This window comes from Urocitellus parryii, chromosome 6 (genome assembly GCF_045843805.1).
Source record: "Urocitellus parryii isolate mUroPar1 chromosome 6, mUroPar1.hap1, whole genome shotgun sequence".
Taxonomy (NCBI): Eukaryota; Metazoa; Chordata; class Mammalia; order Rodentia; family Sciuridae; genus Urocitellus; species Urocitellus parryii.
The window spans coordinates 109,902,877-109,920,577 of NC_135536.1; the positions used below are offsets into that span (position 1 = coordinate 109,902,877).

Consider the following 17,701-nt stretch of genomic DNA (forward strand, 5'->3'; position numbering starts at 1 on the left):
CTTGGTTGAAGCCTGAGGGCATTCTTCCAGAACAGCTGGAAAAGTGTTGCTGATGTAAATGAAACCTCCAGAAATTGCAGGACTTGCCTAAGTTCATGAAACTAGCTGGTGGGTTAGGAGCCTGACCCTGAAATAATGGTCTGTCACGACCTTAGGCAACCAAGTATGTCAGACAGACATAATGAAGTCAGTACAGATCACAAGGAATCGTCACGTTTATGAATTTGTGCCCCTTAGGAAGCTGAACTATATTCAAGTGATAAGACAAACGAAAAAGCAAAGGACCATTAGTTTCCTCAGTAAAACTATTTTATAGAAAATCAAATATTTTATTTTTATTAAAAAAAAAAGCTTGAAGAGACAGGAATCATTTTACACATGTGATTGCTGTTTAAAAGTTAGTATCTCCAAATGGAAGACATGATTTACAGTAGAAGGGGTAGAGAGAGAAAAGGGGAGGGGAGGGGAGGGGAGGGGAGGGGGGATAGTAGACAATAGGACAGACAGCAGAATACATCAGACACTAGAAAGGCAATATGTCAATCAATGGAAGGGTAACTGATGTGATACAGCAATTTGTATACGGGGTAAAAGCGGGAGTTCATAATCCACTTGAATCAAACCGTGTAATATGATGTATTAAGAACTATGTAATGTTATGAACGACCAATAAAAAAAAAAAAAAAATAAAAATAAAAGTTAGTATCTCAAGATATACCAAAAGCACCTAAGGGTTACCACCATGTTTTACCAAGTTCTAAGGAAAGTTCTGGAACATAGTGGAGTTGGGTTTGGACTCAACAAATCCCAGGCAGTCTGGGTTGCTCATCCCAAAGACAGAAGCTTGAAAATATCCTAATGATTGAGACAAACCTGGAGATGATGCTTCTGGAAGCCAGAGAACTGCACCCTTGCCAGTCAAGTTTCCTGAGGAAGGCGGGGTAGCTCCATGCTCATAGTCCTTCAAGCTTCTCAAGAGATGTGCTCGTCCTTCAAGCTTCTCAAGAGATGTGCCCCTCAGGGAGCAACAGCCGTCTAGGTCCAGGAAGCACCAGCTAACCACCCTCAGATCCTTCTTAAGACTATCGAAGTCATTTAAACCAGTAAGTGGTGTTCTGAGCCAGCCTCAGGAAGGTTTATGAGTGGTTGTTCCAGGTGAACATACTGGAAAAGCTTTGGCTCTAAATCATTTTCAGTTAAAATGGAAAAAAAAAAAAAGGCTCCAAAAGCCAGTTTCACATTCTTTCAGTACTGCTCCCAGAGAAGTCTGTATGCAAAGGTGTTATGTTGTGATCATAAGCGGCATACTCCGAGGTGCCAGTGCTGGCCAGCTGGAGCTGCTGGGCAGCATGGGTCAGCTGGAATGCAGCATCGGGGTGGGCAGTGTCGGGCAGCAGCGTACACTCCCTTTCTAGCATGTCAGCCACCCCTTTGAGCAGGTCCAGGAAACCAAAGGCCAGGGCAGCTTTTCGTAAACGGTTCAGCTCCTGAACAAGAATAAACATCAATGTTCCTGAAATGTGCTCTTGTCACATACCTTCTGAGTACCTGGCTTAGAACAAATTTTCCTCAACCCTCAACTCTTAGGGACCATTTTTTTGTGAGGACAAATTTTTATACAGAGAAGGCAGTAGTGAGAGTGATGATGTAACTGGCAAACGGTTCCTCTATAGGTGACCAGCAGCTAGATAAGAAGACTGAGGTGACAAACACAGGTTGTCATCCTCATCATAGTTAAGTAAGCAGTTATGTTAAACATGGAGGTGACCACTTTGCATACCTAATCTATCTACAAATAATTATGAGGAGGGTAACCTTTCCTCTGTTATGTGGGTATGAAAAAAGGCTTCAAATCTCGGAAAGCTCTTAACCATCTGGTTCCTCTGTCGTGGATTCAAGAGAAAGATAGAGAACATGTTTAGAGCAATCAGCCAGAAAGACTGTCCCTCCTTAAAAAGAAAAAAAAAAAAAAGGGTGGGTAGTGGATGGAAGCAGAGAAGTATGAAGGAAGTGTCCCATCAACCACTTAGTGTGATCTGGGCAAGCCATGTAGCCCCATTGGGTCTGAGGTTTTGTTTTCAAAGTAAGGATAACCCCTTCCTTGTCCATTGCAGGCACAGAAGCCAGAGGCTTCTAGCTCTCTTGTAGGGTTAGTTACATGAACCCAGAAAAGAAACAGGCTCTCTGACCACCTCTCTACTAACATCTATTAAAAGGTGAAAAGTTCAGAAAGTCACAATACAAGTGTACCATGTTTAACAGAAAGGTTCCAGTTCTGTAGAAAACTGCAGAGAGTCAGGGACTGCAGCTGAGGGGGGTTTATGGGCTTCAAGTGGGGAGGGAATGAGGTGGCTAGGAAGCTCTCTGGTTGAACTCTGATTAAAGCTGCAAATTTTACTTGATTTCACCAGCTTGCTACATATTAGGTTTGAAGACAACAGTGAATAAAGGTAATGACATAACACCAGACAAAATGGTACATTCTCCAGAAGAGATGCTAGCCTGAGGGTGGCTGTGTGTGCCATATTTTAAGATTAGCAAGGTAGGACACATCTGACGCTGCACTTAATCCGATTTCAGTAGAACACAGGATGGACAGGAGAAATGGAGTAAGCTCCTGACTCTACCCCCTCCCTTGTAACTTTAGTCTCTCAACCACTGGTTCTAGACTAGCTAGGCTCGATGAGGAACGACCACTTAGCAATTCATAAGTGTGTGATTTTAAAAGTCATTTCTGGAAGCAGTTTCTCTAGTGCGGTAAGAATGTTCTGGGCAATTTTACATCCCAGGAAGTCACATACACTGCTTAGGTTGGACTAGATACCCACACAGGAGTGATTGTGAGGGTACAGGTCCTTTTAGCTGCCTCCCACAGCCATTCACAGCAGCACTAGCCTGGAGAAACCCTCCTGAACAGAGCCTGTGTAGAGCTGGACCATCTAAACACTCCCAATTCTTTGATTGTAAGGCAAGAGCAGACCCATCACTTCTGCTGACTAATGATGAGAAAACAGGCACAAGTCATTCATTTTTAATTGTTGCCCATATCCATGCTGCTACCCAACAGTCTTTATTTTGGGGGTGGGATGGGGAAGGTGGTACTAGGAATCAAATTTAGTGCCCTTGCACATGTGAGGCAAGTGCTCTACCACTGAGCTCCATCCCTAGGCCCCTACCTCAGACTCTTGCTACGTGAACAATTTCTCTTGGGCACATCCCCAGGCATATCCTCTTCTAATGTAATTCTGGTCATCTCACCTTATAGAATGTCTGTGTTTTTTCAGGTAGTTTCCTTGCATTTCTTAAAATCTTCTGTACATCTGTCTATTAAAGGTAAAAAGAATTCCAATGTTAGAATTCTCTGGTAAAAATGGAAAGAATACAAAAATATGGCTCTAAATGTTTCAAGAAATGAACAGGATAACAGTTATAGTGTCAAAGATTCCTTCTCTTTAATGTCAGTGTTCTGGTTCAACATTAGTAAAGCACCTTTCTCCTTTAAAAGATTTGATGATCGTAAAAGAAATTAATCTGTCCCACAGAAAAATATCCAGTACAACCATGTACCCACAACTAGCTGCTTTTTTATAGGATGCCAGGATCATTTAATGGTGGAAGAATCTTCAATAACTGGTATTGGAACAACTGGATAGCCACATGCAATAGAGTGACACTGGACTGTTAACTCATACCATATAAAAAAATTGACACAAAATTGATCAGAGACCTAAATATAAGAGCTAAAACGATAAAAAATTTTGGAAGGAGACATAGGTAAATTTTTAAAAATATTTATTTTTTAGTTATTATAATTGGACACAATACCTTTATTTCACTTATTTATTCTTATATGGTGTTGAGGATCCAACCCAGGGTCTCACATGTGCGAGGCGATCGCTCTACCGCTGAGCCACAACCCAGCCCCCATAGGGAAATTTTCATAGCCTTAGATTTGGCAATGATCTCTTAGTTATGACAACAAAAAGCACAATTAAGCAACAAAAGCAAAAAAGTGGAGAAATCTGATTTAATCAAAACAAATTTACTTTAGTGCATCAAAGGACACTATCAAGAGTATGAAAGACAACCTACAGAATGGGAGAAAATATTTGTAAACTATTTAGTTGCTAAGGGTTTATTATTAAGAATACATAAACTCAACAAAAAGATAAGCCAGATGGAGTGGTGCATGCCTATAAACCCAGCAACTCAGGAGGCTGAGGTGGGAGGATCACAAGTTTGAGGCTAGTCTCAAAAACTTAGTGATACCCTGTCTAAAAATTTAAAAAGGTGTTTGGGGATGTAGTTCATTGGTAAAGTGCTTCTGGGTTCAATCTTTAGTATCATAAAGGAAAAAAAAAACTTAATTAAAAAATGGAAAAACGACTTGAGCAGATAATTCTCTAAAGAAGATACATAAATAACCAATAAGCACATGAAAAGATACACAATATCTTACATTAGGAAAATAAAATTAAAACCACAATGATATATAACACTTCATAGGATGGCTATCAAAAAGGAAAAGGAAAAAAATGGAAAATAAAAAAATATCGATGAGCATGTGGAAAAACTGAAACACTTATAACATTGTTGTTAAGAATGTAAATGATGTGATTACTGTGAAAGTCTAGCAGCTTCTCAATACACTCAACCTAGAATTTCATATGACCCAGCACTCTGATTCCTAAGCTTATACCTAAAGTACTGAAAACAGGTGTTCAAACAAAAACTTGTACTTGAAAATAAAAGGATTATTCCTAATAGCCTAAAGGTAGATACAACTCCCATACCCACCAACTGAATGGATGAAAAAATGTGGCATAGTTATGCAATGGAATATCCATTCAACTATAGAAAGAAAAAAAAATACTGACTGACACATGCTACAACATGTATGAATCCTGAAAACATTATTGCCAGTGAAAGAAGCCAAATACAAAAGGCCACAGATTGTATTGTTCCTTCCCTTCCTTTATTTATACAGTGCAGGGGAATCAAACCCACTCATGCTAGGCAAGTGCTCTACCCCTGAGTTACACCCTTAGCCTGTATTATTCCATTTCTAAGAAATATCTAGAATAGTCAAATCCATAGAGACAAAAAGCAGATTAGCGGCTGCCATGGTCTGGGAATCAATGTAGAGTGACTTGCTATAGGGTTTCCTTTTGGAATGATTAAAAAGTTCAGGAACTATAAGTGGTGAGGGTTGCACAGCATTGTGAATACACTAAATGTTACGAAACTGTACACTTTAGGGTTGAAGTGGAATATTTTACATTGTGTATATTTTACTATAATAAAAAATAAACCAGAGCTGGTCTGGGGCTCAGCAGTAGCGCACTTACCTGGCACATGTGAGGCACTGGGTTTGATTCTCAGTACCACATACAAATAAATAAAGGTCTATCAACAACTAAAAAGATATTTAAAAAAAATAAAAATAAACCAGTTGGGGTTGTGGCTTAGTGGTAGAGCGCCTGCCCTGCATGTGTGAGGCACTGGGCTCGATCCTCAGCACCACATAATAAATAAATATATTGTGGCCATCTACAACAAAAAATGATAATAATAATAATAATAAAATAAACCAAGTACCAAAACAAAATTTAAATAATTTATAAAAATTCAGCTGGGGTTGTGGCTCAGTGGTAGAGTACTTGCTGGTCACTTGTGAGGTACTGGGTTCACTCCTTAGCACTACACATAAATAAAATAAAGGTATTGTGTCCATCTATTTACACACACACACACACACACACACACACATATATGTATATATGAAATTCAGCTATAACTGGTGGTAAAAATGGTTCCTCTGATCCTCTGACAAGGAAGTATTAAGGTCAGGGATGGAAGAAGGAGGCAGACTTATTTTCCAATTAAGAGAAGAGGCCCCTAACTTCTTAGCCCAGGGAGAACATGGTTTAGCTGCCATGGAAAAGAGGCTCAAAGAGACTCTGCAGTCAAGGGGAGCTATGCTTGTTGTCGGGAGGCCCGATTGCCTCTTCTCTTGGCTTAGACTCAACTCATCAGAGGAAGAAATGTAAAGAGGTGCTCAAAGAAGAACCTGTTTATCTTAGCTTCCTATGGAAGTATTTTTGTGGAACTACAATGTAATGTCTTGGCTTGGGTTCTATTGTAGGAGTGAAAGTAATAGCCATAAAGATGCTAATTTTTGTTTCAAAGCTATTGTTAAAGACAACACTGGTTATATTATTCAATGCCTCACTATGTGAAAAATTTTACATTAATATCCAATGCCAGGATAATATGTCCCTTTGGAAGAACTGACACGCTTCTTTTTTTTTTTTTGATTAATCAGACAAAGAAAACCATAAAACCCACATTTCTTTTTTGACGCTGCTTAGAAGGAAGCTCAAAGCTAAACTGCTCAAATACAGTTAACATTTTGCCTTGGAGTTGCAGGCACAATTTGTTCTGATCTTCCTCTAGGTTTCTTATTGCTCTAAATTTGTAAAAAATGATTTTGCTATATCCATGTTTTACTGTAGGCCATCTCAAATTCTTTTTGGAAATAATGATAACATTAGAAGTAAATGAATTATGAAGTATCAAAGGAAATGAAAATCAAATCAAATGTCTGTCTGCCTGCTGCCCAAACACCTCCTCCTGTCCCCAGTGAAAAGCAAAGTAAATGGTAACTGTACCTGCAGGCCGCTGGGTTTGATCCAAACAGTCACGTTCTGGGCATAACTGCGTTTGTTTTTGGGCTGCAGGGGGAATGGACTCTTATTGTCATCCTCACCATAAGGGTTTTCTTTAGCATCTTAAAGAAAAAGACATTCTTGAAATGACATCTGGCAAAACACAATCAATTACATTTCCAATTAGGCTAGCAGCTCTTTGAATAACTCAATCTGCTATATCCTATTACTTCCATTAACTTCAGTCAGGATGGAGAACCTGTTCTTAGAAGGAAGCCACTGATGTAGGAGACCAAACAACCAATGGAGGCCTATGAAAGTGAAAAACAAGCTTAATGTCTTTAAAAAAACATGCTTACCTGCTTCATAAATTAAGGCGGCCTATGTATGCACACAGCGCTCTACATTCTAGCCCAGCACTCTCCTGTGATATTGGAAAGGAACTGTGCCTGTGCCGTCTAAAATTGTAGCCACTAGCTACTGAGCATTCTATAACATACGGAACTGAATTTTATTCTTTTTTTGTTTTTTTCATGGTACTTGGGTTGAACCCAAGGGCATTCTACTACTGAGCTACATCCCCAGCGCACCCCCCCCCCTTTTTTTTAAATCTTGAGACAGGGTCTTGCTAAATTACCCAGGCTAGTCTCAAACTTATGATCTTCCTGCCTCAGCCTCCCAAGTAGCTGGGATTACAGGCATGCACCAAAGTGCCTGGTTAAAGCTTATTTAATTTTAATTAAATTTAAAGAGCCTCATGTGGCTAGTTGCTACTGGATTAGACAGTCTAGGTCTACGCATCAAAAATAATTAAAAAGGGAAATTATACACAGACAAATTAAGGAAAAGAACAAGGGAAGAAACACTTTTACTAGTGAAGAGCACTCAAAGATTTAAAGCCATGGTAGTTTTACAGCTATGCAGATAAGCAGAGTTTCTGTTTTTTGCACCTGCTTCTCAATTCAAGGACATTCTATCACAAATCTGCAAAGTACACTTAAACTTAACTGTTCCTTATTATTACTACAATCTGGGACAGAGTAGGAATCATTCTTAGCAATTCAGGAGCTTAAGTCCTTTGCCCAAATATTCATTTTGAAAACAGGAATAAGATCCATTTCTCTGAGCCAGATATTCTCTAACCCTGATTTGGTCACTAATCAAAACACCTTAATACTGGCCTCAAATTGCTTGTTAACCCTTCCTACTTCTCCAAAAATTATTGTCCAAACACTCCAACATATTTCCATTAATACTTATCAATATATAAACCATTTTTGGTCAAGCTGAGATTCTATGGGTACTGTCCTACAAGGCATATTTATCTCCAATTTCCCTGCCATTATTTCTGTTATTCCTCTTGTCCAGAATATGCTCCCATTCACATTCATTCATTTATTCACTCATTCATTCATTATCTATAGTAAGATCCCAGTATACAGTAAACAGTGTTCTAGGAATTGTACCTAGAGAATATAGTTTTCTGGTGCAAGGAACATACAGAATAAAGAATCTTTATTAAATTCCAGCCATATACCAGATATTTTACATATATAGCTTATATTCATGCAGCAGTCCTAGAAGGTAGACATTATTAGTTCCTTTAAAGATGAGGAAAGTAAGCTTCAGAGAGGCTGAACTAACACAGGTTTGATAGTGACTCAGCGGCCTTGGTTCCAAGGTTGACACTTTTCCCACACTCAACACTGCTGTTCCTTACTTGTCCACTTACCCATCAATATTACAGGTCCAGATCTTAGCCTACTCCCTCCATGAAGCTGTCCCAGGTTTTTCTGGCAGAAAGTGGTTTTTTTTAGATCCTATTATTCTATAGCATTCAGTAATTAGTATCAAATATCCCAGGATCTAGTCGTAGCCTATCCTGAATTTTGTTTGGAGCCTATATATGGTAACTGCATTAGCAGACAGGAAATACTACATTTGTGAAAAATGAATAAGAGACTCTTAGAAATAAGATAGAAATAAAAAAACAAATGCATGGTGAAGATGAAGACACCTCACAGAAGGCAGAGAAAAATGGGTAGGAAAAGACAGAAAATTATACACCCCGACCCCTGCCACAAATAATATGCTCCTGAAAGGGAAAACAGGGAATATAAAGATAGGAAAATCAAATAGATAATTTGTGTGCTCTTTATTGTAGAACATGAAGTGCCAGACATAAAAGGTTCATTGTGCTCACACAGCAAAATGAATGCAGACACCAACAACTATGAAAATCATTCTAAAAATTCAAAATATCAGAGATACAAAGAAGATCTTCAAGGAGTACAGACAAGATACAGCTCAAGGTCAAAGGCCTGGGAGTCAGTATGGTACTAGCCTCTTAGTAACACTGGAAGCTAAAAAAGGCAACAGAGTGATGCTTCACAACAGAGAGAAAACATTTTCCATCTTAAAACTCATTCAACCAATCAATGAAGTGCAAAGGATGGAATAAAGGAGTCATTTCCAAAATAGAAGATCTCAAAAAACATTTATTTCCCATGCACCCCTTTCTCAGTAGGAGTCATGCAAGGAGGTTCATAGATGTAAAGGAAAGGCTCAGGACGACATATAGGCAATAAGTCTTAAAAAAGCCAAAAATAACATCTAAAATATATATATATAAAAGATCAAGAACTAGCTATATACTTACATTATTTAGTAGTGTAAATAAACATCAAGAGAGAGCCAGATAATGGTGGCGAATGCCTGCAATCCCAGCAGCTCAGGAGGCTGAGACAGGAGGATCACAAGTTCAAAGCCAGCCTCAGCAACTTAGTGAGGCTCTAAGCAACTTTGTGAGACCCTGTCTCAAAATAAAAAATTAAAAGGGCTGAGATGTAGCTCAGTGGTTGAGGACTTCTAGGTTTAATCCCTGGTATCAAAAAATGTTTGAATTTTACTACAGGAACAGAATTAGGAGTAGGAGGGACTAGTAGTACTGTTTTGCATGTTCTGCTTTGAAAAACACAAATACAGTAATATCCACTATTATGAGTCTATTGTATATGTATTTTACATATAGTCCCTTGATAAATGCTCTTAACAGTCCTCTAAGGTAGATCTTATTCATTATTATTTGTTATCATAATGTCACTCCCAACTTCTTAAGATTCTAGTGAGAATTAAATGAGTGTCTAGCACAGTACATGGCATGAAGTTCAATAAAATGTTAGTTATTATTACTATTTTAAATATTTGTTTTTTTAGTTGCAGTTGGACACAATAGCTTTGTTTTATTTATTTATTTTTATGTGGTGCTGTGGATTGAACCCAGGGCCTTGCACGCATTAGGCAAGCGCTCTACTGCTGAGCCACAATCCCAGCCCAAAATATTAGTTATTATTATCCCCACTGAAAAGAAGAAAAGACCCAAAGAAGGCAAGCTATTATCTTAAATTATGGATAAACATTCATTGGTGGAAACTATCACAACAGTCTAGGTCAGGGGTTGGTTAATATTTTCTGTAAAAGAACAGACAACAGATATTTCAGACTTTATAAGTCATGTGGCCTCTGACATACTCAACTCTGCCACTGTAGCAGGAAGGCAACCATAGAAAATATGTTAATGAATGAGTGTGAATGTTTCAGGAAAACTTTATTTAAAAAAATAGACAATGGCCAATTTGGTCGGTAGGCTACAGATAATTAACTTTTAATTTTAAATGAAAGGTAAAGCCAAAACAAGCCAAGAACAATAATGAAAGACAGAATGAACGTAGGAATGCTACAGAGTCAAGATGAAGGACATAAGAAACTCCTGTCTACAGACACTCATGCACATACACACACACAACTTCCTCTACCACGTATTCTGTGTTCTCCAATTATGGCCCTATTTCCTACTTATTTTGAGCCAGCAATGTCCTCTTTGTTCTTCTGGGTTTCTATTCCTCTTAAACTTTACTTTTTATTATTATTTTTACTTTTTTGTGGTGCTGAGGATTGACCTTGTGCGTGTGAGACAAGCACTCTACCACAAAGCTACATCCCCAGACTCTCCAGCTTTAAAAACTCCAGTCTTGGATCACAAATCAAGGATTGAACTGTTGCCTGTCTTTTGAGTTAAGCATGGTTTTTAGCTGGATGTGGTAGCACACCCTGTAATCCCTGTAACTCATGAGGCTGAGTCAAGAGGATCTCAAGTTCAAGGCCAGCCTCATCAACTTTGTGACACCCTCAGCAACTTATCTCAAAATAAAAAATGAAAAGAACTGGGGGTGTAACTCAGTGGTAGAGTCCCTGGGTTCAATCCCCAATACCAAAAGAAGAATGGCTTTTAGTTGGGCATTGTGGTGCAAATCTTTAGTCCCAGCAGCTTGGGAGGTTGAGACAGGACTTCTGGAGTCCAGGAGTTTGAGACTTGCCTGGGCAATATAGCGAGACTCAGTCTAAATGACATATATAGATTATCCATCAACGAGAGAATATACTTTCTTCTCAGCAGCACATGGATCCTTCTCTAAAATAGACCATATATTATGCCACAAAACAAATCTTAGTAAGTACAAAAAAGTAGAGATACTACCCTGCATTCTATCAGACCACAATGCAATGAAATTAGAAGTCAACGATAAAATAAAAAATAAAAGATACCCCAACACCTGAATAAACAATGGGTTGCAAAAGATATCAAGGAGGAGATTAAAAAATTCTCAGAGGTAAATGAGAACACCAATACAATATATGCAAATCTCTGGGACACTATGAAGGCAGTTCTAAGAGGAAAGTTCATTGCATGGAGTTCATTCCTTCAAAGAAGAAAAAGTCAACAAATAAATGACCTAATGTTACATTGTGAGTCAAAGCCCTAGAAAAAGAACAACATATCAACCCCAAAAGCAGCAGAAGACAGGAAATAATTAAAATCAGAGCTGAAATCTATCAAATTGAGATAAAAGAAACCACCTAAAAAATTGACAAAACAAAAAGTTGGTTCTTTGGAAAAAAAAAATTGATAAACCATTAGCCATGATAATGAAGAGAAGAAGAGAGAAAACTCAAATTATTAACATCCATGATGAAAAAGGAAATATTACAATTCACAATAGCTAATCTGTGGAGCCAACCTAGATGTCCTTCAGTAGATGAATGGATAAAAAAAATGTGGCATTTATACACAATGGAATATTACTCAGCATTAGAAAAGAACAAAATCATGGTATTTGCAGGTAAACGATGGGCTTGGAGAAGATAATGCTAAGTGAAGTCAGCCAATCCCAAAAAAACAAATGCTGAATGTTTTCTCTGATATAAGGGGGGGGGGTGACTCACAGTGGGGTAGGAAGAGCATGGGAAGATTAGATTAATTCTAGATAGGGAAGAGGGGTGGCAGGGAAAGGGAGGGGGAAAGGGATTAGCAAGGATGTTGAAATATGATGGTCATCATTATACAAAGAACATGTTTGAAGACTTGAACTGGGTTTCAACATACCTTATATACAGAGATTTGAAAAACTGTGGTATATATGTGTATTAAGAATTGTAATGCAAAAAAAAAGGACACGTATAATGGCATAAATTGATGTGAACATACTTTATATACAGAGATACGAAAAATTGTGTTCTATATGTTTAATAAGGATTATAATGCATTCCACTGTTGTTGTGTATTTTAAAAAAATAAGAAAATCAATTGAAAAAAGAAAAAGGAAATATTACGACAGACACCACAGAAATACAAAGATATTTAGAAATTATTTTGAAAATTCACACTCCAATAAAATAGAAAATATCAAAGGCATTGACAAATTTCTAGAGGCATATGATATGCCCAAACGAAATCAGGATGATATAAATTTAAACAGATTTAAACACAATTTAAACAGATCAATTTCAAGCAAGGAAATAGAAGACGTCATCAGAAACCTACCAACCAAGAAAAATCCAGGACCGGATGAATACACAGCTGAGTTCTTCAAGACCTTTAAAGAAGAACTAACAATACTTCTCAAACTATTTCATGAAATAGAAAAAGAGGGAACACTTCCAAACACATTCTATGAGACTAATATCACCCTGATTCCAAAACCAGACAAAGACACATCAAAGGAAGAAAACTTAAGACCAACATCTCTAATGAATATAGATGCAAAAATTCTCAATAAAATTCTGGCTAACTGAATACAAAAACATATCAAAAAGGTTATCAGTGCACCATGATCAAGTAGGGTTCATCCCAGGGATGCAAGGTTGTTTCAACATACAGAAATCAATAAATGTAATTCATCACATTAATAGGCTCAAAGATAAATCATATGATCATCTCAATAGATGCAGAGAAAGCAATTGATAAAATATAGCATCCCTTCATGTTCAAAACGCTAAAAAAACTAGGGATATCAGGAATATACCTCAACATTATAAAAGCTATCTATGCTAGCCCCAGGCCAACATCATTCTAAATGGAGAAAAATTGAAAGCATTCCCTCTAAAAACTGGAACAAGACAGGGATGCCCTCTTTCACCACTTCTATTTACTATAGTTCTTGAAACTCTAGCCAGAGCAATCAGACAGACAAAAGAAATTAAAGGGATACGGATAGGAAAAGAACTCAAATTATCACTATTTGCAGATGATATGAGTGTATACCTAGAAGACTCAAAACATTCCACCAGAAATCTCCTAGAACTAATAAATGAATTCAGCAAAGTAGAAGATAGAAAATCAACACCCATAAATCAAAGGCATTCCTGTATATCAGTGACAAATATGCTGAAAGGGAAATGAGGAAAACTATGCTATTTACAATAGCCTCAAAAAAAAAAAAAAAAGAAAAACTTGAGAATCAACTTAATGAAAGAGGTGAAAGATCTAGACAATGAAAACTACAGAACCCAAAAGAAAGAAATCAAAGAAGACCTTAGAAGATGGGAAGATCTACCTTGCTCTTAGATAGGCTGAATTAATATTATCAAAATGACCATACTACCAAAAGCACTATACAGATTTAATGCAATTCCAATCAAAATCCCAATGGCATTCCTCATAGAAATAGAAAAAGCAGTCATGAAATTCATCTGGAAAAACTAGAGACCCAGAATAGCTAAAGCAATCCTTAGCAGGAAGAGTGAAGCAGGTGGTATCACTATACCAGACCTTAAACTATAGTACAGAGCAATAGCAACAAAAACAGCATGGTACTGGCACCGAAACAGACTGGTAGACCAATGGTACAGAATGGAGGACACAGAGACTAAATCACAAAATTACAATTATCTTGTATACAAGACAAAGGTGCCAAAAACATATATTGGAAAAAAGATAGCCTCTTCAACAAATTGTGCTGGGAAAACTAGAAATCCATATGCAACAAAATGAAATAAAACCTCTATCTCTCATCATGCACAAAATTCAACTCAAAGTGGATCAAGGACCCAGGAATAAAACCAGAGATCCTGCATCTAACAGAAGAAAAAGTAGGTCCTAATCTCTATCATGTCAGATTAGGACCCAGTTTCCTTAATAAGACTCCTACAGCGCAAGAATTAAAATCAAGAATCAATAAATAGGGGCTGGGATTGTGGCTCAGTGGTAGAGCACTCGTCTAGCATAGGCGGGACTCGGGTTCGATCCTCAGCACTACATAAAAATAAAGGCATTGTGTTGTGTCCATCTACACCTAAAAAATAAATATTTAAAAAAAAAGAATCAATAAATGGGATGGACTCAAACTAAATAGTTTCTTCTCAGCAAAAGAAACAATCTGTGAGGTGAATAGAGAGCCTACATCTGGGGAGCAAATTTTCACTCCTCACACATCAGACAGAGCACTAATTTCTAGGGTATATAAAGAATTCAAAAAGCTAAACATCCAAAAAACAAATAACCCAATCAATAAATGGGCAAAGGAACTGAACAGATTGTATCCTTTTCTCAGAAAAGGATATACAAAAAGGATATACAATCAATCAACAAACATGAAAAAATGTTCATCATCTCTAGCAATTAGAGAAATGCAAATCAAAACTACTCTAAGAGTTCATCTCATCCCAGTCAGAATGGCAGCTATTATGAATACAAACAATAATAAGTGTTGACGAGGATGTGGGGGAAAAGGCACACTCATACATTACTGGTGGGACTGCAAATTGGTGCATCCAATATGGAAAGCAGTATGGAGATTCCTTGGAAAACTGGGAATGGAACCATCATTTGACCCACCTATCCCATTCCTTGGTTTATACCCAAAGGACTTAAAAACAGCATACCACAGGGACACAGCCATATGAATGTTTATAGCAGCACAATTCACAATAGTTGAATTGTGAAACCAACTTAGATGCCCTTCAGTAGATGAATGGATAGGGAAACTTTGCTATATATACACAATGGAACATTACTCAGCATTAAGAGAGAATAAAACCATGGCATTTGCAGGTATATGGATGGAGTTGGGAGAATATAATGCTACTTGAAGTAAGCCAATCCCAAAAAACCAAAGGCCAAATGTTTTCTTTGATATGAGGATGCTGACTCTTAATGGTGAAGGAGGTGGCATGGGAGAAATGGAGGAACTTTAGATAGGGCAAAGGGGAGAGAGGGGAAGAGAGGGGGCAGGGGGCAGGAATGATGGTAGAATGAGTTAGACAACATTACCCTAAGCAGTATGGAGATTCCTTGGAAAACTGGAAATGGAACCACCATTTATGTATGAAGACACAAATGGTGTGAAAGTACTTTATGTACAATCAGTAACTTGAAAAATTGTGCTGTATATGTGTAATATGAAATGTATTGCATTCTGCCGTTGTGTATAACAAATTAGAATATATAATTTAATTTAAAAAAAAAAGAAAAAAGAAAAGAGAGAGTTTTGGCTGAAGAATAATGTTTCATGATATCTATTAAGTCAAATTCAGATTTCAGAGTCCAATAAATAGTTTTATTGGAACACAGTCACTCCCATTCATTTGCATATGGACTATTGGTACTTCTGTGCTACATGGCAGAGCTAAATGGCTGAGGCAGAGACACATGGCCCACAAAGTTGAAAATATTTACTAACATTCCTTTACTGAAAGTTTGCAGGTTCTTAGTTTAGCTTCTTGGCCCTATTTCAGTTAACATCTTCTCTAAGTCTCAAGGGCAAAGGGCTTTCTTTCCTTCTTTTTTTGTGGTGCTGGGTAGTGAACCCAGGGTAGGCTTTACCCATGCAGCTAGGTAAGTGCTGGACAACTGAGTTACACCCCCAACCAAGGGCTTTCTTCAGACCTTAGCTGGCATCTGGTGTGTGTGAGACTTTCTAGGACACTACCAGGAGCTGCTTTCTTTTCTTGTCTTCTGTGACATCACTCTTCTATTTTCCCTCTTTTATTTGCTTATCCCTTCTCATACCCTTTCCACTGACCTTAGTAGTTGATGCTTTCTAGGAATTTGGTTCTTGCTCTTTTCCCCTTAAACTATGTATATTTCCTGCAACCAGAGCTTCTTAAAGCATGGTCAAGGACCACCTGGATTCAATCATTTGGGTAATATTAATATTTACTAACCATTCTGCAATTTCCTGGGCCTGAATCCAGACCAACCTACTGAATCAGAATCTCATGTGGGTGGACCCAGGAAGTGGAATTTCTGAACAGTGTTTATTTTTGTACACAAAATATCAAATTTGTGAACCATTGTAACATCAATGATATGCTTATAACTAAAAATTCAATTTCCAATTCTGCCTCCTGTCTTAAACTCCAGATTCCTCAGGAATTTTCTCTAAGCACCTCTATTTATATCTCAAAGGCACAGACTCAACATGCAAATAATATGTTCTTCTCAAATCTACTCTTTCTCCCTATTCTCTATTTCAGTTAATAGACTACCTTCCACCCTGGAACCCAAAGCTGGAAACCTGGGATCATTCTCATATGCAAATACTATTGATGCTACCTCCTAATTATCTTTTACTCCTAGCCACTGCCCTGTTCTGGCTTTCATCTTCCCATTTCCAGGACTACTATAGTGACTTCTAACTGCAGGGTGCCCCTGCCTTTTAATTGGGGGACAGGGATTGAACCTAGGCCCTTGCATATGCTAGACAAGAGCTTTACCATAAAGCTACATCCCAAGTCCTTTTACAAAATTTTATTTTGAGTCAGGGTCTCAGAAGGTTGTGCAGGCTGGCTTCAAACCTTCAATTGTCCTACCTTGGCCTTCTGAGTCATTGAGATTATAGGTCTATGTATCATAGCTGGTTCTAAATGCAAATTTCTTATCTCTCACTTGGATTATGGCTATTTTGCACAACTCCAGGGGCACCAGCACCTGAATATGAAGTCTCCTAACCAGTATCCTCACTGTTTTCACTGTAGCTAGAAGAATCTGATCACATTACTCCTCTTTGGTGGCTTCCCAGTATCTATAAAATAAAATCTTGGTATTTCACATTTTGATGAGGCCTGCTGTAGCTCCTGCCAGCCTCTGATCTATCATCTGCCTCAACTCCCAATCTGTACTCCAGTTCCTTTCCTTCCCATAGGTGTCTAGTTTCCCTAGAGGCCCTTTCCTCCTTCTTCAGCTCTACAAATTTCTCCTTTTCTTCAAAACTCAGCTAGATGTCTCTCCCCTGTGAAGATTTTCTGGAATCCTCTATGAAGAGCAGATTTGATCATCATCTCCTTTAGACTAATACTTATCTTGTGTAGACTGTTTATCAGTCCACTTCCCACTAGACTTTAAGCAACTCTGGCTAATTCTTTCATCCAGAATAGATGGGAGGTGTCCCTGAAACTGAAATGGGCCCAAATGAGTGAAGGATAACTCTCTAGTTGGAACCTCAGGATCTAACAGCACAAAGGCCTCATCAAAAGGAGCAGCAAAATCAAAAGAAGGGACAATTTAAGGAGAAGGGGTAAATAATGATTCCTTTAAAAAGAAAAAAAAAAAAAAAGCAGAACTTGAGACTAAGGCAGATACCCAGGTGGAAAGGTTCAACTAAGAATTGGAAAGAAAAAAAAAATTCAAATTTCAAGGAGAGATAAGGAGGGACTAGATTTACAGATTTAGGGAGGATGAAACTAATATCACTGAA

The 17,701-nt window shown here is 37.9% G+C and overlaps 1 protein-coding gene across 6 annotated transcripts in view; it reads right to left on the reverse strand.

The window, feature by feature from the left end:
* Positions 1-699: 699 nt before the first annotated feature.
* The window catches only part of Ints14 (integrator complex subunit 14), a 34,946-nt gene continuing 17,944 nt past the window's right edge, over positions 700-17,701 (reverse strand). For all 6 annotated transcript variants that reach the window (XM_026384830.2, XM_026384827.2, XM_026384833.2 and 3 more), the window contains 3 exons: positions 6,672-6,790; positions 3,259-3,324; positions 700-1,487 (listed from right to left, as the gene is read on the reverse strand). In XM_026384830.2, the coding sequence (XP_026240615.1) occupies positions 1,236-1,487; positions 3,259-3,324; positions 6,672-6,790 (437 nt within the window). In that variant the 3' untranslated portion in view covers positions 700-1,235. The remainder of the gene's footprint in view (positions 1,488-3,258; positions 3,325-6,671; positions 6,791-17,701) is intronic.